We start from the raw sequence: 26,314 nt of genomic DNA, 5'->3' as shown, positions 1-26,314 counted from the left end.
ATCATAAGGTAACCCCCTCATCTCCGGAATCAGCCTAGTGAATCGTCTCTGTACCCCCTCCAAAGCTAGTATATCCTTCCTTAAGTAAGGTGACCAAAACTGCACGCAGTACTCCAGGTGCGGCCTCACCAATACCCTATACAGTTGCAGCAGGACCTCCCTGCTTTTGTACTCCATCCCTCTCGCAATGAAGGCCAACATTCCATTCGCCTTTCTGATTACCTGCTGCACCTGCAAACTAACTTTTTGGGATTCATGCACAAGTTGGGGGGGCACGGTTTAATGTTTTTTGTTTACTCCCAAAAAGAGTTTCATGCACAAGGAACCCCAGGTCCCTCTGCACCGCAGCATGTTGTAATTTCTCCCCATTCAAATAATATTCCCTTTTACTGTTTTTTTTCCCCAAGGTGGATAACCTCACACTTTCCGACATTGTATTCCATCTGCCAAACCTTAGCCCATTCGCTTAACCTATCTAAATCTCTTTGCAGCCTCTCTGTGTCCTCTACACAACCCGCTTTCCTACTAATCTTTGTGTCATCTGCAAATCAGTCTGGTGAACCTTCGCTGCACTCCCTCAATAGCAAGAATGTCCTTCCTCAAGTTAGGAGACCATGACTCCAGGTGTGGCCTCACCAAGGCCCTGTACAACTGTAGTAACACCTCCCTGTCCCTGTACTCAAATCCTCTTGCTATGAAGGCCAACATGCCATTTGCTTTCTTAACCGCCTGCTGTACCTGCATGCCAACCTTCAATGACTGATGTACCATGACACCCAGGTCTCGTTGCACCTCTCCTTTTCCTAATCTGTCACCATTCAGATAATAGTCTGTCTCTCTGTTTTTACCACCAAGTGGATAACCTCACATTTATCCACATTATACTTCATCTGCCATGCATTTGCCCACTCACCTAACCTATCTAAGTCACTCTGCAGCCTCACAGCATCCTCCTCGCAGCTCACACTGCCACCCAACTTAGTGTCATCCGCAAATTTGGAGATACTACATTTAATCCCCTCGTCTAAATCATTAATGTACAATGTAAACAGCTGGGGCCCCAGCACAGAACCTTACGGTACCCCACTAGTCACTGCCTGCCATTCTGAAAAGTACCCATTTACTCCTACTCTTTGCTTCCTGTCTGCCAACCAGTTCTCAATCCATGTCAGCACACTACCCCCAATCCCATGTGCTTTAACTTTGCACATTAATCTCTTGTGTGGCACCTTGTCAAAAGCTTTCTGAAAGTCAACTGGTTCTCCCTTGTCCACTCTACTGGAAACATCCTCAAAAAATTCCAGAAGATTTGTCAAGCATGATTTTCCTTTCACAAATCCATGCTGACTTGGACCTATCATGTCACCTCTTTTCAAATGCGCTGCTATGACATCCTTAATAATTGATTCCATCATTTTACCCACTACCGATGTCAGGCTGACCGGTCTATAATTCCCTGTTTTCTCTCTCCCTCCTTTTTTAAAAAGTGCGATTACATTGGCTACCCTCCACTCCATAGGAACTGATCCAGAGTCTATGGAATGTTGGAAAATGACGTCAATGCATTTGCTATTTCCAAGGCCACCTCCTTAAGTACTCTGGGATGCAGTCCATCAGGCCCTGGGGATTTATCGGCCTTCAATCCCATCAATTTCCCCAACACAATTTCCCGACTAATAAGGATTCCCCTCAGTTCCTCCTTCTTACTAGACCCTCTGACCCCTTTTATATCCGGAAGATTGTTTCTGTCCTCCTTAGTGAATACCGAACCAAAGAACTTGTTCAATTGGTCTGCCATTTCTTTGTTCCCCGTTATGACTTCCCCTGATTCTGACTGCAGAGGTCCTACGTTTGTCTTTACTAACCTATTTCTCTTTACATATCTATAGAAACTTTTGCAGTCCGTCTTAATGTTCCCTGCAAGCTTCCTCTTGTACTCCATTTTCCCTGCCCTAATCAAACCCTTTGTCCTCCTCTGCTGAGTTCAAAATTTCTCCCAGTTCCCGGGTTCGCTGCTATTTCTGGCCAATTTGTATGCCACTTCCTTGGCTTTAATACTATCCCTGATTTCCCTTGATAGCCACAGTTGAGCCACCTTCCCTTTTTTATTTTTACACCAGACACATGGATGAATTTCAACAATTGTACATCCCTGTCTGGAGTAAAAATCAAATGGGGAAGGTGGATCAACCGTGGCTAACAAGGGAAATTAAGGATAGTGTTAAATCCAAGGAAGAGGCATATAAATTGGCCAGAAAAAGCAGCAAACCTGAGGACTGGGAAAAATTTAGAATCCAGCAGAGGAGGACAAAGGGTTTAATTAGGAAGAGGAAAATAGAGTACGAGGGGAAGCTTGCCAGGAACATAAAAACTGACTGCAAAAGCTTCAATAGATATGTGAAGAGAAAAAGATTAGTGAAGACAAACGTAGGTCCCTTGCAGTCAGATTCTGGTGAATTTATAATGGGGAACAAAGAAATGGCAGACCAATTGAACAGATACTTTGGTTCTGTCTTCACGAAGGTAGACACAAATAACCTTCCGGAAGTACTAGGGGACCGAGGGTCTAGTGAGAAGGAGAAACTGAAGGCGGGAAATTGTGTTAGGGAAATTGATGGGATTGAAGGCCGATAAATCCCCGAGGCCTGATAGTCTGCATCCCAGAGTACTTAAGAAAGTGGCCCTGGAACTAGTGAATGCATTGGTGATCATTTTCCAACAGTCTATCGACTGTGGATCAGTTCCTATGGACTGGAGGGTAACTAATGGCACACCACATTTTAAAAAGGGAGGGAGATAGAAAACGATTAATTATAGACCAGTTAGCCTGACATCATTAGTGGGGAAAATGTTGGAATCAATTATTAAGGATGAAATAGCAGCGCATTTGGAAAGCAGAGACAGGATCGGTCCAAGTCAACATAGATTTATGAAAGGGAAATCATGCTTGACAAATCTGGAATTTTTTGAGGATGTAACGAGTAGAGTGGACAAGGGAGAACCAGTGGATGTGGTGTATTTGCACTTTCAAAAGGCTTTTGACAAGGACCCACACAAGAGATTGGTGTGCAAAATCAAAGCACATGGTATTAGGGGTAATGTACTGATGTGGATAGAGAACTGGTTGGCAGACAGGAAGCAGAATTTCGGGATAAACGGGTCCTTTTCAGAATGGCAGGCAGTGACTAGTGGGGTGCTGCAGTGCTCAGTGCTGGGACCCCAGCTCTTTACAATGTATATTAATGATTTAGATGAGTGAATTGAGTGTAATATCTCCAAGTTTTCAGATGACACTAAACTGGGTGGTGGTGTGAGCTGTGAGGAGGACGCTAAGAGGCTGCAGGGTGACTTGGATAGGTTCGGTGAGTGGGCAAACGCATGGCAGATGCAGTATATTGTGGATAAATGTGAGGTTATCCACTTTGGGGGCAAAAACACGAAGGCAGAATATTATCTGAAAGGCGGCAGATTAGGAAAAGGGGAGGTGCAACGAGAACTCGTTGTCATGGTTCATCAGTCATTGAAAGTTGGCAAGTAGGTACAGCAGGCGGTGAAGAAGGCAAATGGTATGTTGGCCTTCATAGCTAGGGGATTTGAGTGCAGGAGCAGTGAGGTCTTACTGCAGTTGTACAGGGCCTTGGTGAGGCCTCACCTGAAATATTGTGTTCAGTTTTGGTCTCCTAATCTGTGGAAGGACGTTCTTGCTATTGAGGGAGTGCAGCGAAGGTTCACCAGACTGATTCCCGGGATAGCTGGACTGACATATGAGGAGAGACTGGATCGACTGGGCCTTTATACACTGGAGTTTAGAAGGATGAGAGGGGATCTCATAGAAACATATAAAATTCTGACAGGACTGGACAGGTTAGATGCAGGTAGAATGTTCCCGATGTTGGGGAAGTCCAGAACCAGGGAACACAGTCTTAGGATAAGGGGTAGGCCATTTGGGACTGAGATGAGGAGAAACTTCTTCACTCAGTGAGTTGTTAACTTGTGTAATTCCCTGCCGCAGAGAGTTGTTGATGCCAGTTCATTGGATATATTCAAGAGGGAGTTAGATATGGCCCTTTCGGCTAAGGGGATCAAGGGGTATGGAGAGAAAGCAGGAAAGGGGTTCTGAGGGAATGATCAGCCGTGATTTTATTGAATGGTGGTGCAGGCTCAAAGGGCCGAATGGCCTACTCCTGCACCTATTTTTCTATGTTTCTATTCTGAGATCATTCTGCTACATTTTTTCCATGTGAATATATTTGTCTACCTCATATTCTTGCTGTCAGCTAGACAACGAATATGAGGTGGACATAAACATATTCTACATTGTTAACAAAGAATGTTTGAGGAAATGATTCCTTTATGCTTCAATATAGCCAATTTTATACACAATATGAAATAAACTCATAAGCAAAATACTGTGGATGCTGGAAATCTGAAATAAAACAAAAAATGCTGGAAATACACAGCAGGTCAGGCAGCATCTGCGGCGAGAGAACAAAGTTAACGTTTCAGGTCAGAACTGGAAAAAGTAAAAGATGTAAAACATTTTAAGCAAATGCAGGGGCAGGGAAAAGAGAGAAGGGAGGAAAGAATGAAAGAGAATGAATAGGGTGGAAGGCAGGAGTGATTAAATGACAAAAGTTATGAAATAAACTTAGATTGGATATTGGACAAACCAATACCATCTATGGAGATAGATGCTGTCAAGTGCGGTATTAAGGCTTTGCATAACTCAACAGAGGATCATGAAGGTATTGGTTAGAAGATACCTTCAAGATGCATGTCCTAATACAAATTAGAGCCTGGTACTTTGGTCTTAATAGAGCAAAGGCTGCTTGGTCAATTGCAGCAAATGCCCAATCAAGGTTCAGCATGTGGCATATACGTCCAAACTATTTTTCACGTTGCGAACTCCTAGACATGGAATGGAAGAACAAGATTCAGGACCAAGCTATGAGATCAATTTTTGGGTAAAAATGGAAAGAGTTGCAGGGAAGGAGGGCTCTGGTCTAAGCTGATATGGATAGGGTGTCAGCCTTATGGCTGGAGAATATCTCTTGGCCAAAACACCTCAACACGATTAAGCGGTTAACATCAAGTAGCACTGAACTTGGATATCTAAAGCATGGGTGTGTCATAAACTGTCCCATGTGGGTCTTTCTACCATGTTGAAAGTGTCCATTGTACAGAAGCTCTGATGCTTGGGATGACAAGGGTTAAAGGGGGTTAGGTGGAGGCCAGGCATGAGAATGCACATTCATATAACCCGGGATTAGTACCTGCCATGATTGGTTTCCAGAGTGGCAAACAGCTCCTGCTGAAGCTCTGCATCTCCAAGTGCTGGAACGGCTGTTCCCTGGAGTATTATGTGTGTCTGAGGATGGCGAAAATTCATTTTGTAGTGAGCCATACTGCTCATCATGATGCTTACAAGACGCTCCTGCTGACTGCGGCCGACCTAACGAGAGCTCAGATCCACAGTTGTCTAATAACAACAACAACTTGTACTTATATAGCACCTTTAACATAGTGATATGTCCCAAGGCGCTTCTCAGGATTATTATGATTTCAAAAAATGTAACACCGAGCCACACAAGTAGAAATTAGCACAGATGACCAAAAGCTTGGTCAAAGAGGTAGCTTTTGAGAGGCGTCTTGAAGGAGGAAAGAGAGGTAGTGAGGCAGAGAGGTTTAGGCAGGGAATTCCAGTGATTGGGGCCGAGGCAACAAAAGGCATGGCCACCAATGGTTGAGTGATTATAATCAGGGATGCTCAAGAGGTCAGAATTTGAGGAGTGCAGACATCTCGGCGGGTTGTGGGGCTGGAGGAGATTAGAGGGATAGGGAGGGGTGAGGCCATGGAGGGATTTGAAAACAAGGATGAGCCTTTTGAAATCGAGGCGTTGCTTAACTGGGAGCCAATGTTGGTCAGTGAGCACGGGGGTGATGGGTGAGCAGGAATTGGTGCGAGTTAGGACATGGGCAGCCAAGTTTTGGATCACTTCTAGTTTATATAGGGTGGAATGTGGGAGGCCAGCCATGATCATTTAACGACTTGTTTCCTTTGAGTTGGTAGGCTCTCCAGACTGCAACCAAGATCTATGCTTGCCCTGAACCTTGACCCATCCTGCAGCCTTCTGCCCGACCTGTCTCCTCCACATCTGGCCTTGCCAGACACACAGCGGGCTTCCGTCTCGGGCTTGCAAGCAATGCCTCAGAACACGCTCTGTAACTTTTTGAATTTTTATGCAGCATTTTCTTTTCTGTTTTGCATTGTGCAGTGCATTGACTGCCCCTCGTAGGTAGCGGGATCCAAACATAATGATTCACGAAGATATATTGACGAATAACGTGCAGCGATTGCTGGGAAATGCTGTGCCCAGAATATAATCACAATACATCATTTTAATAAGGTCACGTTATTTTCCAACAAAATAGTGCAAAACCTTGTTTCTCGGAAACCAAATAAATATTTCAGTCCTCAATGTGGAAAATGAAGTAATTGACGCAGATTTGCAACTTAACGGTTTCTGGAATTCGCCTCACCCAGCGTTTGCCAATAAATGACTCACAAAGTTTGTTCTCCAATTTAATTCATACAAAAAAAAAACGAGAAAAGAAGACAACTGTTCACAAAACCCAAACAGGGTCCAAAAGAAAAAAAGGCTCAGTATAATGGTTGGATCCTGGGCAGCTCTCCTGTACGGTATAGTCAACAGGTTTGACCTGGTATCAGCCATGCACCCCTTCTGCTGACACGTCAAACTGCGGCCTGCCCCGAAACAAAAAGTGCAATCAGCTTCTGCTCAGAGATACACAGGAGGCAGGATTGACCTGAGAATCTACAGAACTCCGGCTCGCTATCGCTCAGTCCGATGCGCCAGTAGGTTAACTGGAATCCGTCTGCTCTTGACCAGCAAGGCATTCCCGATTCTGCTCGAGTCCTTCTGTGTCCCGTGACAGCTTGGTGAGGCTCTCTTTCCTTTTTTTTCTCCAAAGTGCGTCCCGTTGCGCCCTTGACTTCGGCTACGGCTATCACTGATCCTGAGAATAAGTCCACCGACCCCGCCCCACCGCCCCACACACCCCCCCAACCCCCCCACCACCCCCCCCCCACCACACCCTCCCCCAACCACCGCCCCCCAGAGCTTCGAAACTCAACGCCTGAATGAATCGATCCTGACGCTGAGGAGTTTCTGCCCAAGGACCGACTCGCCATATTGTGCACGTTCTCTGCCGCGGCAAAGACATCTCTATGAGCTGGAGTTACTGTTGAATTTGTCCAGAACAGTCACATTCACATGCTGGAAGATCCACTGCTGGGTGTGCGCAGAAGGGTTGCATCTGCTCATGAAAATTTTCTTGTCGGCTAGGCTGCAGTCCATGCAACTGTTGCTCACTGGGTGATACAGGGTTTTGTCCTAAGGAGTGAAAAAATACAGAGAAAGAAGAGGCTGTCAGTGCCAGTGTAACACCGCCTTACAGAAATAAGCCGTCTGTCACAGCACTGCGGTCACGCGTCAGAATAAGCCGGATTAAAATATTAGGAAGAATTTTCTTTCTTTTTCTCTCCTTGTCTCTAATGGCAGATAGTCATTATCCCACCATTCACACCCTACCTCGACTAATGTTTTTCTAACTCCTGGCATTACCATTTGAATTTGGGCCATCATCCCTTTTGCCTCTCTCATCTCTCCTGTCTTCCACCCTATCACAGACCTTCCCTTTTGTTCTTTCTTCCCCTCCCCCTTTCAGTGCTCATTAAGAATCCGTTCTTTCCGAACACACTCCAGTTCTGACGAAGGGTCATCGACCCGAAACGTTAACTCTGCTTCCTCTCCACAGATGCTGCCTGACCTGCTGAGATTTCCAGCATTTTCTGTTTTTATTCCAGATTCCAGCATCTGCAATATTTTGCTTCTGTTGCAGGAAGAATTTTCTGTTGTACCTGCTTTCAATTTGAAGGCTTCAAATAATAAATTAGGAACATAGGAAGCCATTTAGCCCTTGGGCATATTCTGCCATTCAGTGAGCCGTGACCTAAGTATACTGCTAAGTGTTTTCAGAGTTTTCTATTTTTATTTCAGATTTTCAGAATCTGCAGTACTTTACTTCTGCTTTAAGTGAAAAGTAATCACGTCATAAAACAGTTTACATTTCAGAAAATCCTCCATCGCACTTGGAACATAAAAATACAGCTAAGCGCGACCACCCCATCTCTTTTTTTGCTTGATCAAGTCCACTTACCTGCTTTGCCAGCAATCTCTCATTCCTTCTCTCTAGAAACATATCATAAACTCATTGATACTGCCCGCTTCAATTGCTTTCTTCATCCGCAAGTCTATTAAATCCCTGCCTGACTTTCCACACCTAACTCTTCCACAAACGGCAGTTGATGCTGGGTCACAACAACATGTGTCTCCAGACCTACAGCAATGTGGTTGACTATTAACTGCCCTCTGAAATGGCCTAGCGAGCCACTCAGTTGTATAAGGCGGCTTACCACCACCTTTTCAAGGGCAATTAGGGACGGGCAATAGGTGCTGGCCTTGCCAGCGACGTCCACATTCCGTGAAATTAATGTTTCAAACTGATAAACTTTCATCAGAACTGGCTAAATTTCCAACTACTTCCACAGATGTTGCCTGACCTGCTCAGCATTTTCTGTTTTTATTTTACTTACAGTAGTTTGCTTGTGGTTGTGCACAATGGAACTGTGAATATAGAAAACATGTACTTTGAAAAACAGATATATTTATTCGCAGGCAATCGCTGCTCAGAATGTCCAGTTAATCGGAGTCAGTAGAGCAGATCTCGGGAGAAAATTGTTTTCGAATGTTTCAACTTCAGCAAAGCTCATAGAAAAGTTAAACAGAGAAACTCTGTTCTGATGAAAGGGTTCCAGCCCAAAACACAAACCGACCTTTCTCCTCCAGATAGATCCTGATCAACCGGCTGAGCATCTCCCGCATTTCTAGCATTTGCGGAATTTTTCTTTTTATATTTACTTCAGCGCTGAATGTCATAGTCAGCTGCTGAAATAATCAGCTTAACATCACTAAAGTAAAACAGTTCTTCCGAAAGAAAAGATTTCATAGGATGAAGCTTTATTTTGAACATAAGATTAGGAATTGTCAGAGACTCAGCTTTAAGTGGCTACGTTATGTTCCCAGTATTTGTTGTAGTCGGGCCCACCCATCTCAACAATGTTTTCTTGACAACATTGAGCAGTGAGTTTACTTTGTTGGAGAATGCTTGTTGGAAACCACATTCTCTCCCAACATTGGGACAGAGCTGGGCTTGTTCCAAACATTTGGCCCAAAATTCAGCAAAACAACCACGTTTTGGCTCAATTTGAACCACTCGGGAATGGCATGTACTTTACAAAGATAGTGCTGTGCCTGGCCACAGCGATCTGGCTCCTTCTGCACACGTGTGGTGCCATTTTCAAAGCTGTATCATTTATTTCCCTTTATACTTCTGGTTGTGGGCAGACTCAGACCCGGCCTGTGAGGCAGAGATTACAGTATTGTAGAGTAGGATTTTCTTGAATTAATATGGCTTTTTCTTTGTGTATGTGCTTGTGTTAGTTCAAATGGTCGCAAATTCACAGCCCAAAATTACCCTTCATTCAGCAAATAATTGGCATTAAATTGGCTGTGTTGCTCACTCTGAGACAACAAGGAGTGCTGGTGTAGAACAAGAGCATTCACACTAATGCCACTATTCTGAGGCTGTGATAAAAGCACAACGTTAGGATGGAGCAGAGGCAATTTTACCCCACATTTATATAATGCCTTTCATGACCTCAGAGCTTCCCAAAGCACTTTACAGCCAGTTAAGTACTTTTTATAACTGTAGTCGCTGTTGTAATGTGGGAAACGCACCAGCCAATGTGCGCACAGCAAGCTCCCACAAACAGCAATGTGATAATGACCAGATAATCTGTTTTAGTGGTGTTGGTTTCGGGATAAATATTGGCCAGGACACCGGGGAGAACTCCCCTGCTCTTCTTCAAAATAGTGCCATGGGATCTTTTACGTCCACCTGAGAGAGAGCGGACGGGGCCTCGGTTTAAGAACATGCATAAGAATTAGGAACAGGAGTAGACCGTCTAGCCCCTCGAGCCTGCTCCGCCACTCAACAAGATCATGGCTGATCTGGCCGTGGACTCAGCTCCACTTACCCGCCCGCTCCCCGTAACCCTTAATTCCTTTATTGGTTAAAAATCTATCTATCTGTGATTTGAATACATTCAATGAACTAGCCTCAACTGCTTCTTTGGGCAGAGAATTCCACAGATTCACAACCCTCTGGGAGAAGAAATTCCTTCTCAACTCGGTTTTAAATTGGCTCCCCTGTATTTTGAGGCTGTGCCCCCTAGTTCTAGTCTCCCCGACCAGTGGAAACAACCTCTCTGCCTCTATCTTGTCTATCCCTTTCATTATTTTAAATGTTTCTATAAGATCACCCCTCATCCTTCTGAACTTCAACGAGTAAAGACTCAGTTTACTCAATCTATCATCATAAGGTAACCCCCTCATCTCTGGAATCAGCCTAGTGAATCGTCTCAGTACCCTCTGCAAAGCTAGTATATCCTTCCTTAAGTAAGGTGACCAAAACTGCACGCAGTACTCCAGGTGCGGCCTCACCAATACCCTGTACAGTTGCAGCAGGACCTCCCTGCTTTTGTACTCCATCCCTCTCGCAATGAAGGCCAACATTCCATTCACCTTCCTGATTACATGCTGCACCTGCAAACTAACTTTTTGGGATTCATGCACAAGGACCCCCAGGTCCCTCTGCACACAACATGTTGTAATTTCTCCCCATTCAAATAATATTCCCTTTTACTGTTTTTTTTTCCAAAGTGGATGACCTCACACTTTCCAACATTGTATTCCATCTGCCAAACCTTAGCTCATTCACTTAACCTATCCAAATCTCTTTGCAGCCTCTCTGTGTCCTCTACACAACCCGCTTTCCCACTAATCTGTGTCATCTGCAAATTTTGTTACACTACATTCTGTCCCCTCTTCCAGGTCATCTATGTATATTGTAAACAGTTGTGGTCCCAGCACCGATCCCTGTGGCACACTACTAACCATCGATTTTCAACCCGAAAAGGACCCATTTATCCCGACTCTCTGCTTTCTGTTAGCCAACCAATTCTCTATCCATGCTAATACATTTCCTCTGACTCCGCGTACCTTTATCTTCTGCAGTAACCTTTTGTGTGGCACCTTATCGAATGCCTTTTGGAAATCTAAATACACCACATCCATCGGTACACCTCTATCCACCATGCTCATTATATCCTCAAAGAATTCCAGTAAATTAGTTAAACATGATTTCCCCTTCATGAATCCATGTTGCGTCTGCTTGATTGCACTATTCCTATCGAGATGTCCCGCTATTTCTTCCTCAATGATAACTTCAAGCATTTTCCCCACTACAGATGTTAAACTAACCGGCCTATAGTTACCTGCCTTTTGTCTGCCCCCTTTTTTAAACAGAGGCGTTACATTAGCTGCTTTCCAATCCGCTGGTACCTCCCCAGAGTTCAGAGAATTTTGGTAGATTATGACGAATGCATCTGCTATAACTTCCGCCATCTCTTTTAATACCCTGGGATGCATTTCATCAGGACCAGGGGACTTGTCTACCTTGAGTCCCATTTAGCCTATCCAGCACTACCCCCCTAGTGAAAGTAATTGTCTCAAGGTCCTCCCTTCCCACATTCCTGTGACCAGCAATTTTTGGCATGGATTTTGTGTCTTCCACTGTGAAGACCGAAGCAAAATAATTGTATAAGGTCTCAGCCATTTCCACATTTCCCATTATTAAATCCTCCTCATCTTCTAAGGGACCAACATTTACTTTAGTCACTCTTTTCCGTTTAATATATCGGTAAAAGCTTTTACTATCTGTTTTTATGTTTTGCGCAAGTTTACTTTCGTAATCTATCTTTCCTTTCTTTATTGCTTTCTTAGTCATTCTTTGCTGTCGTTTAAAATTTTCCCAATCTTCTCGTTTCCCACTAACCTTGGCCACCTTATACGCATTGGTTTTTAATTTGATTCTCTCCTTTATTTCCTTGGTTATCCATGGCTGGTTATCCCTTCTCTTGCCACCTTTCTTTTTCACTGGAATATATTTTTGTTGAGCACTATGAAAGAGCTCCTTAAAAACCCTTCACTGTTCCTCAATTGTGCCACCGTTTAGTCTGTGTTTCCAGTCTACTTTAGCCAACTCTGCCCTCATCCCACTGTAGTCCACTTTGTTTAAGCATAGTACGCTCGTTTGAGACACTACTTCTTCACCCTCAATCTGTATTACAAATTCAACCATACTGTGATCACTCATTCCGAGAGGATCTTTTACTGGGAGATCGTTTATTTTTCCTGTCTCATTACACAAGACCAGATCTAAGATAGCTTGTTCCCTTGTAGGTTCTGTAACATACTGTTCTAAGAAACAATCCCGTATGTATTTTATGAATTTTTCCTCAAGGCTACCCCATGCGATTTGATTTGACCAATCGATATGTAGGTTAAAATCCCCCATGATTACTGCCGTTCCTTTTTCACATGCCTCCATTATTCTCTTGATTATTGCCCGCCCCACCGTGAAGTTATTATTTGGGCGCCTATAAACTACGCCCACCAGTGACTTTTTCCCCTTACTATCTCTAATCTCCACCCACAATGATTCAACATTTTGTTCATTCGAGCCAATATCGTCTCTCACAACTACCCTGATATCATCCTTTATTAACAGAGCTACCCCACCTCCTTTCCCTTCTTGTCTATCTTTCCGAATCATCAGATACCCCTGTATGTTTAATTCCCAGTCTTGGCCCCCCTGCAACCACGTTTCTGTAATGGCCACCAAATCATACCCATTTGTAATGATTTGTGCCGTCAACTCATTTACTTTATTTCGAATGCTGCGTGCGTTTAGGTAGAGTGTTTTAATACTAGTTTTTAAACCATGATTTTTAGCTTTGACCCCTCCTGCAGCCCCTTCATATTCATACATATTGTCCCTTCCTATCACCTTGTGGTTTACACTTACCCCAGTGCTACTCTGCTCTTTTGCCTCCTGCCTTTTGCATTCTTTCTTGGCTTTTTATTACACTTTGACCCTTTAGAATTTTGCTGTACATTGGCTCTTTTTGTTTTTTGCCTTGGGTTTCTCTGCCCTCCACTTTTACTCATCTCCTTTCTGTCGTTTGCTTCTGTCTCCATTTTGTTTCCCTCTGTCTCCCTGCATTGGTTCCCATCCCCTGCCATATTAGTTTAACTCCTCCCCAACAGCACTAGCAAACACTCCCCCAAGGACATTGGTTCTGGTCCTGCCCAGGTCCAGTTTGTACTGGTCCCACCTCCCCCAGAACCGGTTCCAATGCCCCAGGAATTTGGATCCCTCCCTGCTGCACCACTGCTCAAGTCATGTATTCATCTGAGCTATCCTGCGATTCCTACTCTGACTAGCACGTGGCACTGGTAGCAATCCCGAGATTACTACTTTTGAGGTCCTACGTTTTAATTTAGCTCCTAGCTCCTTAAATTCGTCTCGTAGGATCTCATCCCTTTTTTTACCGATATCATTGGTACCAATATGCACCACGACAACTGGCTGTTCACCCTCCCTTTTGGAGGGTGAACAGCCAGTTGTCGTGGTGCACATTGGTACCAATGATATCGGTAAAAAAAGGGGAATAGATAGGCGTTTCTGCACTCGCTCCGAGACATCCTTAATCCTTGCAATATACCATCCTGGAGTCTCGGTTGCGGCCGCAGAAATGCCTATCTATTCCCCTTACCATTGAATCCCCTATCACGATCGCTCTCCCACTCTTTTTCCTGCCCTCCTGTGCAGCAGAGCCAGCCACGGTGCCATGAACTTGGCTGCTGCTGCCCTCCCCTGATGCTACCAGTGCCACGTGCCAGTCAGAGTAGGAATCGCAGGATAGCTCAGATGAATACGTGGCTTGAGCAGTGGTGCAGCAGGGAGGGATTCAAATTCCTGGGGCATTGGAACCAGTTCTGGGGAGGTGGGACCAGTACAAAGCGGACGTCTCATCCAAAAGACGGCACCTCCGACAGTGCAGCAGTGGGGTGTCAGCCTGTATTTTGTGCTCAGGTTTCTCAACTTCAACTTCAACCCATGAACTTCCTCCTCAGAAGCGAAGTTGTTATCACTGAGCCGTGGCTGACACCTGTAAGGTTAACCAAGTGCACAGAAGGACAGTACAAAATATTTTGCAATGCTGTAAGGGCCAGTAATCTTAATAGATCTGCACTGCAAATGATCTGGCATGCACTGCGCTCAGCCTGTGGCAAATTGTCCTCATCCTCCTCCACTGCCACAATCTTGTCATTCAGACTTCTATAAAATCAACTGAGTGCCTTTTTGAAGGGTGACATCTGGTGACACTTTGACCCATTTGTCACCTCATACAGAGGGTACGCTGTGGAGGATATCTTTGTTGAGCGTGCCTCCCAAAGCTTGTGAAATAGATATGTGTAATATCTATACATAAAATAAAAGTGAATAGTTTTATCAGGACGGAATTCACTGTTATCAGTTAAGATTGTATGTTAATTCTACATGCAGCTCATACATTCAAATGCTGATACTATTGAACTACATAAGAATGTAAGAATTAAGATCAGGAGTCGGACATACGGCCCTCCGCCTTGAGCCTGCTCCACCATTCAATAAGATCGTGGCTGACATTCGATCTCAACTCCACTTTCCCACCTGATCCCCATATCCCTTGGTTTCCCTAAAGTCCAAAAGTCTATCTATCTCAGCCTTGAATATACTCAATGATTCAGCATCCACAGCTCTTTGGGGGTAAAAAATTCCAAAGATTCACAACCCTCTGAGTGAAGAAATTCTTCCTCATCTCAATCTTAAATGGCCGACCTCTTATCCTGGGACTGTGTCCCCAGTTCCCGACTCTCCAGCCAGGTGAAACAATCTCTCAGCATAAGAACATACGAACATAAGAAATGGAACAGGAGTAGGTCATACTGCCACTCGAGCCTGCTCCGCCATTCAATAAGATCATGGCTGATCTGATCATGGACTCAGTTCCACTTCCCCGCCTGCTCCCCATAACCCCTTATCCCCTTATCGTTTAAGAAACTGTTTATTTCTGTCTTAAATTTATTCAATGTCCCAGCTTCCACAGCTCTCTAAGGCAGAGAACCCACAGATTTACAACCCTCTGAGAGAAGAAATTTCCCCTCATATTTGACAAATTTGCTGGAGTTCTTTGAGGATGTAATGAACAGGGTGGATAAAGGGGAACCAGTGGATGTGGTGTTTTTGGACTTCCAGAAGGCATTTGACAAGGTGCCACATAAAAGGTTACAACACAAGATAAAAAAGTTCACGGGGTTGGGGGTAATATATTAGCATGGATAGAGGATTGGCTAACTAACAGAGAACAGAAAGTCAGGATAAATGGTTCATTCTCTGATTGGCAACCAGTAACTAGTGGGGTGCCACAGGGATCAGTTCTGGGACTGTAGAATTTAGCAATATCTCGCAAAGATTCCAGGTACCTTTTCCCTGCAGAGGAGAAGAATCCCTTTCTGGACTTTTAAATGGAAGGAAAACTTTGGGACACAAATGAATTTTAAAGGGGCAGACAAGGCTTGCAGGGGATAAAAAGGGATGCATTCATGGAGACCCCCCACCCCAATTTTGGACTCATAGGAAAGGGAATTTAATTTGGAACTGTCGACCAGAAAGTTTGAAATCCTAAAGTGCACATGGAAGAAACTACGAACTTTAATCGAATTTGGGACTTTTAAAAGGTGTATGTTGGGTCTGCAAGAAAAAGGGTGGGGTCAATATCTAAAGGGCCAGTTTGGACATTGGAACTAATCAAATTGTCTGGGAACTGTATACCCTCGAAACTTGCCCCTTGAAAACATTTAAACAATCAACGATGGAAGAAACATTTATCACCGCACCCGGAGGACCCAAATGTCCTATACATATTCCAACACCTTTTCAACAGGCATAGAAATATCTGGCTCAGACCAGACTAGCACAATGGAGAGCTCACCAACTTCGAAAAGCCTATTAACGCCAGATTAAAACCACTTAATCAAGTTTCAGTTAGCTGGCCGCAAAATCGAAACAAAGAACTGAGCTAGATTTGATGGAAGATAAAGAAGCCTGTTTTAGTATAATTGAAGTCTGTTCTGGCAGTTAGGTGTGCTTCAAGAGACACTATTAAGTTAGCAGTCTCGTTGCATAAGTTCTACACCAGCCTCGAAAAGTGGGACCCCGAAATATCGGTGAAAGGAATCTCTAAAACCCAGAAGGACAGCACCATGATAGCAAACAGGCTGTCAAAACGACTATTGGAAAGTTGCGAGCCATCGCGACCAACCCAAAAGTCAACCGGAACCAACCCGACAAAACCGAAGAAAAACCGAAGATTTTTCCACTCTACAAGCTGGTCCTACGCTACCAAGGGGTACAGACTACAGAACGTGGACAACTAAGGCAAACCCCAGGGACAACTAAGGCGAACCCTGGAGTTGGAACTGTCAAAAAGGGGATTGGTGAACATAGCCCCTGAACCCCCCCGAGCTATAACTTCATTAGTTAGGGGAATTGGGAGGACGGAGGCTGGGATAACTTGTGTAACTGTATCTGCATTCTCCTTTTTACCCCATTTAGAGTTTAAGCTGTATTCCTTTCCCCACAGGCTGTAATTTGACAATTTATTCAATGTGTTGTACCCCTCAGTGTGTATTGGTCTGTGTGTGTTATTAAAGGTGTGCCTTTTACTTCTTTTTAAACACAATAAAGCCATACCTGCTTCCTACCTTGAAACCGATTGTCTGTCCAAGTCTGTCACAGTCCCTTCATAATTCCAGTGTCGAAAACCAAGGGTGTGGGAGCGATTCGGAACCGCTCATATAAGGTCAGAAGGGAAAGCTGACCCCTTGCAAACCACCCCTTACAGGACCCCAACTATTTACAATCTAAATTAACAACTTGGAAGAAGGGACTGAGTGTAACATAGCCAAGTTTGCTGACAATACAAAGATGGGAGGAAAAATAATGTGTGAGGAGGACACAAAAAATCTGCAAAAGGACATAGACAGGCTAAGTGAGTGGGCAAAAATTTGGCAGTTGGAGCATAATGTTGGAAAGTGTGAGGTCATGCACTTTGGCAGATAAAATCAAAGAGCAATAATATTTAAATGGAGAAAGATTGCAAAGTGCTGCAGTACAGCGGGCCTTGGGTGTACTTGTGCACGAAACACAAAAGGTTAGTATGCAGGTACAGCAAGCGATCAGGAAGGCCAATGGTATCTTGGCTTTTATTGCAAAGGGGATGGAGTACAAAAACAGGGAAGTCTTGCTGCAGCTATATAAGGTATTGGTGAGGCCACACCTGGAATACTGTGTGCAGTTTTGGTTTCCATTTTATGAAAGGATATACTTGCTTTGGAAGCAGTTCAGAGAAGGTTCACTAGGTTGATTCCGGGGATGAGGGGGTTGACTTATGAGGAAAGGTTGAGTATGTTGGGCCTCTACTCATTGGAATTCAGAAGAATGAGAGGTGATCTTATCGAGACGTATAAGATTATGAGGGGGCTTGACAAGGTGGATGCAGAGAGGATGTTTCCACTGATGGGGGAGACTAGCATCTACCCTGTCAATCTTGTATGTTTCACTGAGATCACCTCTCATTCTTCTAAACGAAAGAGAATATAGGCCCATTCTACTCAATCTCTCCCCATAGGACAACCCTCTCATCCCAGGAGTCAATCCCTTTTCCTATGCCAGTAAAGTTGAATCTAATTGTAACACCCCTACTACCACCCCAGCTTAGATCAGTTAACGTGGAACATGTCTTGGACCAGGTCTGGGACTTTCTGATCTACCTAGTTCAACACCACACCAAGCAGTGCCTTTATTCACATACAAAGATTTTGTTTAGATTGATATCGGTGTCACAGTTAAAAGTTGTGCAGTGAACATTCTACTTAATTTTTAAGTGTAAAAGCAGATTTTGTCTTTATTTTCTATAGACACTTTCTTTTCCATTTTGTTTTGATCTCTTCTTGGTGCTGTGTCCATTTTTCTTGCCCTAACAGTTTATTTTTATTTGCATTCCACATAGAAGTTGTAGATCAGTCCCAACTTGCCAGTGCAAGCTGAAGTGACTATTGAACAGCTTCTGAAATCATCTGTCGTATGTATTGCACAACCCTCTTCTCGATCTTCCTCGCTGCAATGCTCCACCTCACAGTCAACAAGCTCCCCGCTAGAGTGGAACGAAACTATACAACCAATGGGAACCTATTCAACCTTCGTTGCCACCAGGCTAGATCCAAGGTCGTCCCATCCTCTGTCATCGATCTACAGTACGCGGGCGACGCTTGCGTCTGCGCACAATCAGAGGCCGCACTCCAAGCCATTGTCACCTGAATAATGCAAGCATGGACTGCAGATGGATTGATGCTACTGACTTCCCCTGTGGCAGCCTGGAAGGAACTGGAGGCAAAGGATCTCAAGGCTGCACTGACCTTGGCTGCAACAGGCAATGCTGTGTTAGCAGTGGCAGTTGGTTAGGAACATAGGAATTTAAGAATTGCCAGACAAAAGAAGACCAAGGTCCATCGAGTTCACCTTCAAGCATCCTGGTAGATGCATGATACAACATTATGGAGCATCCTGGTAGATGCATGATACAACATTATGGAGCATCCTGGTAGATGTATGATACAACATTATGGCGCATCCTGGTACATGCATGGTACAACATTATGGAGCATCCTGGTAGACACATGATACTCCATAATGTTGTATCATGCGTCTACCAGGATGCTCGTGGCAATCAATCCCGAGCAATTTAATTTGCATTTGAGTGAATCAGCACTTGTTGCTACCGATGGTTTGTGGGTGGGAGCAGGATCCGGTGTTAACAATGCAGGGAAGTATGAAAGTGCCATTTGGAGGGTTCTATCTCATTTAACCCCAAGGGCCATTTATCCTCCTCCTGGTGGGAATTCTAGCTGCCGGGCTTGAGATCTGCCCAAAAATCAGCATGTGCAGCAATGCAGTGTTAAGTCGGCCTGTTTTTACCTCTGTCGTTGAACTGCAGTATGCATACGACGCTTAGAAACATAGAAACATAGAAAATAGGTGCAGGAGTAGGCCATTCGGCCCTTCTAGCCTGCACCGCCATTCAATGAGTTCATGGCTGAACATGCAACTTCAGTACCCCATTCCTGCTTTCTCACCATACCCCTTGATTCCCCGAGTAGTAAGGACTTCATCTAACTCCTTTTTGAATATATTTAGTGAATTGGCCTCAACAACTTTCTGTGGTAGAGAATTCCACAGGTTCACCACTCTCTGGGTGAAGAAATTCCTCCTCATCTCGGTCCTAAATGGCTTCCCCCTTATCCTTAGACTGTGTCCCCTGGTTCTGGACATCCCCAACATTGGGAACATTCTTCCTGCATCTAACCTGTCTGACCCCGTCAGAATTTTAAACGTTTCTATGAGGTCCCCTCTCATTCTTCTGAACTCCAGTGAATACAAGCCCAGTTGATCCAGTCTTTCTTGATAGGTCAGTCCCGCCATCCCGGGAATCAGTCTGGTGAACCTTCGCTGCACTCCCTCAATAGCAAGAATGTCCTTCCTCAAGTTAGGAGACCAAAACTGTACACAATACTCCAGGTGTGGCCTCACCAAGGCCCTGTACAATTGTAGCAACACGTCCCTGCCCCTGTACTCAAATCCCCTCGCTATGAAGGCCAACATGCCATTTGCTTTCTTAACCGCCTGCTGTACCTGCATGCCAACCTTCAATGACTGATGTACCATGACACCCAGGTCTCTTTGCACCTCCCCTTTTCCTAATCTGTCACCATTCAGATAATAGTCTGTCTCTCTGTTTTTACCACCAAAGTGGATAACCTCACATTTATCCACATTATACTTCATCTGCCATGCATTTGCCCACTCACCTAACCTATCCAAGTCGCTCTGCAGCCTCATAGCATTCTCCTCGCAGCTCACACTGCCACCCAACTTAGTGTCATCTGCAAATTTGGAGATACTACATTTAATCCCCTCGTCTAAATCATTAATGTACAGTGTAAACAACTGGGGCCCCAGCACAGAACCTTGCGGTACCCCACTAGTCACTGCCTGCCATTCTGAAAAGTACCCATTTACTCCTACTCTTTGCTTCCTGTCTGACAACCAGTTCTCAATCCATGTCAGCACACTACCCCCAATCCCATGTGCTTTAACTTTGCACATTAATCTCTTGTGTGGGACCTTGTCGAAAGCCTTCTGAAAGTCCAAATATACCACATCAACTGGTTCTTCCTTGTCCACTCTACTGGAAACATCCTCAAAAAATTCCAGAAGATTTGTCAAGCATGATTTCCCTTTCACAAATCCATGCTGACTTGGACATATCATATTACCTCTTTCCAAATGCACTGCTATGACATCCTTAATAATTGATTCCATCATTTTACCCACTACCGATGTCAGGCTGACCGGTCTATAATTCCCTGTTTTCTCTCTCCCTCCTTTTTTAAAAAGTGGGGTTACATTGGCTACCCTCCACTCCATAGGAACTGATCCAGAGTCAATGGAATGTTGGAAAATGACTGTCAATGCATCCACTATTTCCAAGGCCACGTCCTTAAGTACTCTGGGATGCAGTCCATCAGGCCCTGGGGATTTATCGGCCTTCAATCCCATCAATTTCCCCAACACAATTTCCCGACTAATAAGGATTTCCCTCAGTTCCTCCTCCTTACTAGACCCTCCGACCCTTGCGTCTGTGCACATTCAGAGACTGAACTCCAAGTCATAGTCAACATCTTCACTGAGGCGTACGAAAGCCTGAGCCTTACACTAAACATCCGTAAGACAAAGGGCCTCCATCAGCCTGACACCACCACAAAGCACTGCCCCCTGTCATCAAGATCCACGGTGTGACCCTGGACAACGTGGACCACTTTCCATACCTCGGGAGCCTATTATCAGCAAGGGCAGACATCGACAACGAGGTTCAACACCGCCTCCAGTGCGCCAGCGCAGCCTTTGGCTGCCTGAGGAAGAGTGTTTGAAGATCAGGCCCTCAAATCTGCCACCAAGCTCATGGTCTACAGGTCTGTAGTGATACCCACCCTCCTGTATGGCTCAGAGACGTGGACCATATACAGTAGACACCTCAAATCGATGGAGAAATACCACCAACGATGTCTCCGCAAACTCCTGCAAATCCCTTGGGAAGACAGACGCACCAACGTTAGCTTCCTTGATCAGGCCAATATCCCCAGCATCGAAGCATTGACCATATTTGACCAGCTCCGTTGGGCGGGCCACATTGTTCACATGCCTGACACAAGACTCCCAAAGCAAGCACTCTACTCGGAACTCCTACATGGCAAGCAAGCCCAAGGTAGGCAAAGGAAACGTTTCAAGGACACCCTCAAAGCCCCCTTGATAAAATGCAACATCCTCACCGACACCTGGGAATCAATGGCCAAAGACTGTCCTAAGTGGAGGAAGAGCATCCAGGAGGGCACTGAGCACCTCGAGTCTCGTCGCCGAGAACATGCAGAAAACAAGCGCAGGCAGCAGAAGGAGCGTGCGGCAAATCAGACTCCCCTCCCACCCTTTCCTTCAACCACTATCTGTCCCACCTGTGACAGAGACTGTAATTCCCGTATTGGACTGTTCAGTCACCAAAGAGCTCACTTTTAGAGTGGAAGCAAGTCTTCCTCGATTTCGAGGGAATGCCTATGACTGACTGACTGACATGCTTTGAATTGAATCTCTTCATAAGTGTATGAAAATAATTGGTCATAATCATACATTTTCAAAAAGAGGTTCCCCCCCTGCCCTTGTCCTGAACTCGCATCTTTCTCTAGTTTCTCTCCCATCTCCCCTAATGCCCTCTCTGAGCTCATCATGTCCAGGAGACCCACCTGCTCTCTCGACCCTGTTCCTACCAAACAGCTGACCATCAGCTTTCCTTCCTGCCCCCATCTTAGCTGATGTTGTTAACGGTTCTCTCTTCTCAGGTACTGTTCCTCTCCCCTTTAAATTTGCCGCCATCACCCTCGCCCCAAAAATCCTACCCTTGACCCCAATTTCCTTGCAATCTACCATCCCACCTCCCTCTCCTCACCAAAGTCCTTGAACGTCGTTGAAGTCCTCAAATCTGTGCCCATCTTTCTCGCAACTCCATGTTTGAACCCCTCCAATCAGGTTTCTTCCCTGGCCACAGCATTGAAGCGGCCCTTATCAAAATCACAGACTTCCTATGTGACTGTGACATCCCCCCTCATCCTTCTCGGCCTGTCTGCAGCCTTTGACATGGTTGACCACTCTATCTCCTCGAATGGCTCTCATCTTTCTTCCATCTGGGTGGGACTGCACTCGCCTGGTTCCATTCTTATCTATCCAGTCTCAGCCAGAGAATCACCTGCAATGGCTTCTCTTCCCACTCGCGCAGTGTTATCTCTGTAGTCCCCCAAGGATCTAGTCTTGGCATCCTCCTATCTCTCATTCAGATGCTGCCCCTCGGTGACATCACCTGAAAACATGTTTCCACAAGTACGCTGATGATACTCAGCTCTACCTCACCTCCACCTCTCTCGACTCCTCCACTCTCTCAGATTTCTCACGCTGATGTCCGAAATCCAGTCCTGATTGAGCAGAAATTTCCTCCAACTAAATATTGGGAAGACCGAAGCCATTGCCTTTGGCCCCCGCCACAAACTCTGTTCTCTAGCCAATGATTCCATCCCTCTCCCTGGTCACTATCTGAGACTGAACCAGACCATTCACAACCTTGATGCTCTATTTGACCCTGAGTTGAGCACATATCCGCGCCATCACCAAGACTGCCTACTTTCACCTCCTTAATGTCTTGTGTCTTTGCCGTTGCCTCAGCTCATCTGCTGCTGAAAGCCTCATCCATGCCTTTGTTACCTCTAGACTTGACTGTTCCAATGCTCTACTGGCCAGTTGCCCATCTTGTAACCTCCGTAAACTTGAACCCATCCAAAACTCTGCTGCCTGTATCCTAACTTGTCCCGTTCACCCATCATCCCTTGTGCTCACTGACCTACATTGGCTCCCAGTCCGGCACCACCTCGATTATAAAATTCTCATCCTTGTTTTCAAATCACTCCATGGCTTCACCCCCTCCATATCTCTGTGACCTCTTTCAACCCTACAATCCTCCGAGATCTTTGCGCTCCTCCAATTCTGGCTTCTTACACATTTCTGATTGGAATTGCTCCACCGTTGGCGGTCGTGCCTTCAGGTGATGAGGCCATTGGTTCTGGTATTTCCTCCATAAGCCTCTCTGCTTCTATCTCCTCCATTAAGATGCACCTTAATCATGGCGGAGGAGCAGTGAGAGATCGTGACGGAGGAGCGGTATGAGATCGTGGCGAAGGTGCATCGAATATTTGTGGCGGTAACATAGAAACATAGAAAATAGGTGCAGGAGTAGGGCATTCGGCCCTTAGAGCCTGCACCACCATTCAATAAGATCATGGCTGATTGTTCACTTCAATACACCTTTCCTGCTTTCGCTCCATACCCCTTGATCTCTTTAGCCATAAGGGCCATATCTAACTCCCTCTTGAATATATCCAATGAACTAGCATCAACAAATCTCTGCCATAGAGAATTCCACAGGTTAACAACTCTCTGAGTGATGAAGTTTCTCTTCATCTCAGTCCTAAATGGCTTACCCCTTTATCCTTAGACTATGTCCCCTGGTTCTGGACTTCCCCAACATTGGGAACATTCTTCCTGCATCTAACCTGTCCAGTCTGGTCAGAATTTTATATGTTTCTATGAGATCCCCTCTCATCCTTCGAAACTCCAGTGAATACAGGCCCCGTCGATCCAGTCTCTCCTCATATGTCAGTCCTGCCATCCCGGGAATCAGTCTGGTGAACCTTCGCTGCACTCCCTCAATAGCAAGAATGTCCTTCATCAGATTAGGAGACCAAAATTGAACACAATATTCCAGCTAAGGCCTCACCAAGGCTCTGTACAACTGAAGTAAGACCTCCCTGTTCCTATACTCAAGTCCCCTAGCTATGAAGGCCAACATACCATTCGCCTTCTTCACCGCCTGCTGAACCTGCATGCCAACTTTCAATGACTGATGTACCATGACACCCAGGTCTCGTTGTACCTCCCCTTTTCCTAATCTGCTGCCATTCAGATAATATTCTGCCTTCGTTTTTTTGCCACCAAAGTGGATAACCTCACATTTATCCACATTATACTGCATCTGCCATGCGTTTGCCCACTCACCTAACCTGTCCAAGTCACCCTGCAGCCTCTGAGCGTCCTCCTCACAGCTCACATCGCCACCCAGCTTGGAGATATTACACTCAATTCCTTCATCCAAATCATTAATGTATATTGTAAATAGCTGGGGTCCCAGCACTGAGCCCTGCGGTACCCCACTAGTCACTGCCTGCCATTCTGAAAAGGACCCGTTTATCCCGACTCTCTGCTTCCTGTCTGCCAACCAGTTCTCTATCCACGTCAATATATTACCCCCAATACCATGTGCTTTAATTTTGCACACCAATCTCTTGTGTGGGACCTTGTTGGAAGCGTTTTGAAAGTCCAAATACACCACATCCACTGATTCTCCCTTGTCCACTCTACCAGTTACATCCTCAAAAAATTGTTGAAGAAAAATTCCAGGCGGCAGTCGAGGAGGAGTTCGGGACGTTGGTGAGGCGTACTTGTGCAGTTGCAGCGGTGTGAGAAGGCAAAAAAGTAGAAAGAAATCGAAAGGTGACGTCACAGCCAAGGGGGTAAGTGATTGGCTGGTGATTGGTGAGTAGCTTTTCTTTTTCTTTTCTTTATCAGTAAGTAACATTTAGCATTGTTGTTGCCAAATTAAGTTTATCTAAGGGTTAAATCATGGCAGGACAGCTCGGACACGTGTTATGCTCCTCCTGTACTATGTGGGAAGTCAGGGACGCTTCCGGTGTCCCTGACGACTACGTGTGCGGGAAGTGTATCCGCCTCCAGCTCCTGACAGACCGCATTGCGGCACTGGAGCTGTGGGTGGATAAACTCTGAAGCATCCACGATGCTGAGAATGACGTGAATAGCACGTTTAGCGACTTGGTCTTACCGCAGGTAAAGGGTACACAGCCAGATAGTAAATGGGTGAACAACAGGAAGAGCAGTGCAAGGAAGGTAGTGCAGGGGTACCCTGCGGTCATTCCCCTGCAAAACAGATACACCGCTTTGGGTACTGTTGGGGGGGGTGGGGGATGACTCATCAGGGGGGAGCAGCAGCAGCCAAGTTCATGGCACCATGGGTGGCTCTGCTGCACAAGAGGGCAGGAAAAAGAGTGGGAGAGCTTTAGTGATAGGGGATTCGATTGTAAGGGGAATCGATAGACGTTTCTGCGGCCGCAACCCAGACTCCAGGATGATATGTTGCGTCCCTGGTGCAAGGGTCAAGGATGTCTCAGAGCGGTTGCAGGACATTCTGAAAAGGGAGGGTGAACAGCCAGTTGTCGTGGTGCATATAGGTATCAACGATATAGGTAAAAAATGGGATGAGGTTCTACAAGACGAATTTAGGGAGCTAGGAGCTAAATTAAAAAGTAGGACCTCAAAAGTAGTAATCTCAGGATTGCTACCAGTGCCAAGTGCTAGTCAGAGTAGGAATCGCAGGATAGTTCAGGTGAATACGTGGCTTGAGCAGTGGTGCAAAAGGGAGAGATTTAAATTTCTGGGACATTGGAACCGGTTCTGGGGGAGGTGGACGGTCTGCACCTGGGCAGGACCGGACCAATGTCCTTGGGGGAGTTTTTGCTAGTGCTGTTGGGGAGGAGTTAAACTAACATGGCAGGGGAATGGGAACCTAAGCAGGGAGACAAAGGGAAATAAAATGGAGGCAGAAGCAAAAGATAGAAAGGAGAATAGTAAAAAAGTGGAGAGCAGAGAAAACCAAGGCAAAAAACAAAAAGGGCCACATTACAGAAAAATTCTAAAGGAGCAAAATGTGTTAAAAAGACAAGCCTGAAGACTCTGTGCCTCAATGCGAGGAGTATTCATAATAAGGTGGACAAATTAACTGCGCAGATAGCAGTTAACAGATATGATGTAATTGGCATCACGGAGACATGGCTCCAGGGTGACCAAGGCTGGGAACTCAACATCCAGGGGTATTCAACATTTAGGAAGGATAGGCAGAGAGGAAAAGGAGGCGGGGTGGCGTTGCTGGTTAAAGAGG

At 45.3% G+C, this 26,314-nt stretch overlaps 1 protein-coding gene across 1 annotated transcript in view; it reads right to left on the bottom strand.

Moving 5' to 3' along the window:
• Positions 1-7,135: 7,135 nt before the first annotated feature.
• galntl6 (polypeptide N-acetylgalactosaminyltransferase like 6) overlaps positions 7,136-26,314 on the bottom strand; it is a 1,584,079-nt gene continuing 1,564,900 nt past the window's right edge. Inside the window, exon 12 of the mRNA XM_070895622.1 lies at positions 7,136-7,415. Coding sequence (XP_070751723.1) covers positions 7,248-7,415 — 168 coding nt within the window. The 3' untranslated portion in view covers positions 7,136-7,247. The remainder of the gene's footprint in view (positions 7,416-26,314) is intronic.

Source organism: Pristiophorus japonicus, chromosome 1 (assembly GCF_044704955.1).
Source record: "Pristiophorus japonicus isolate sPriJap1 chromosome 1, sPriJap1.hap1, whole genome shotgun sequence".
In the NCBI taxonomy this organism is placed as follows: Eukaryota; Metazoa; Chordata; class Chondrichthyes; family Pristiophoridae; genus Pristiophorus; species Pristiophorus japonicus.
The sequence above is the reverse complement of the archived record's forward strand: the minus strand, read 5'-3'. Positions and strand labels throughout refer to the sequence as shown.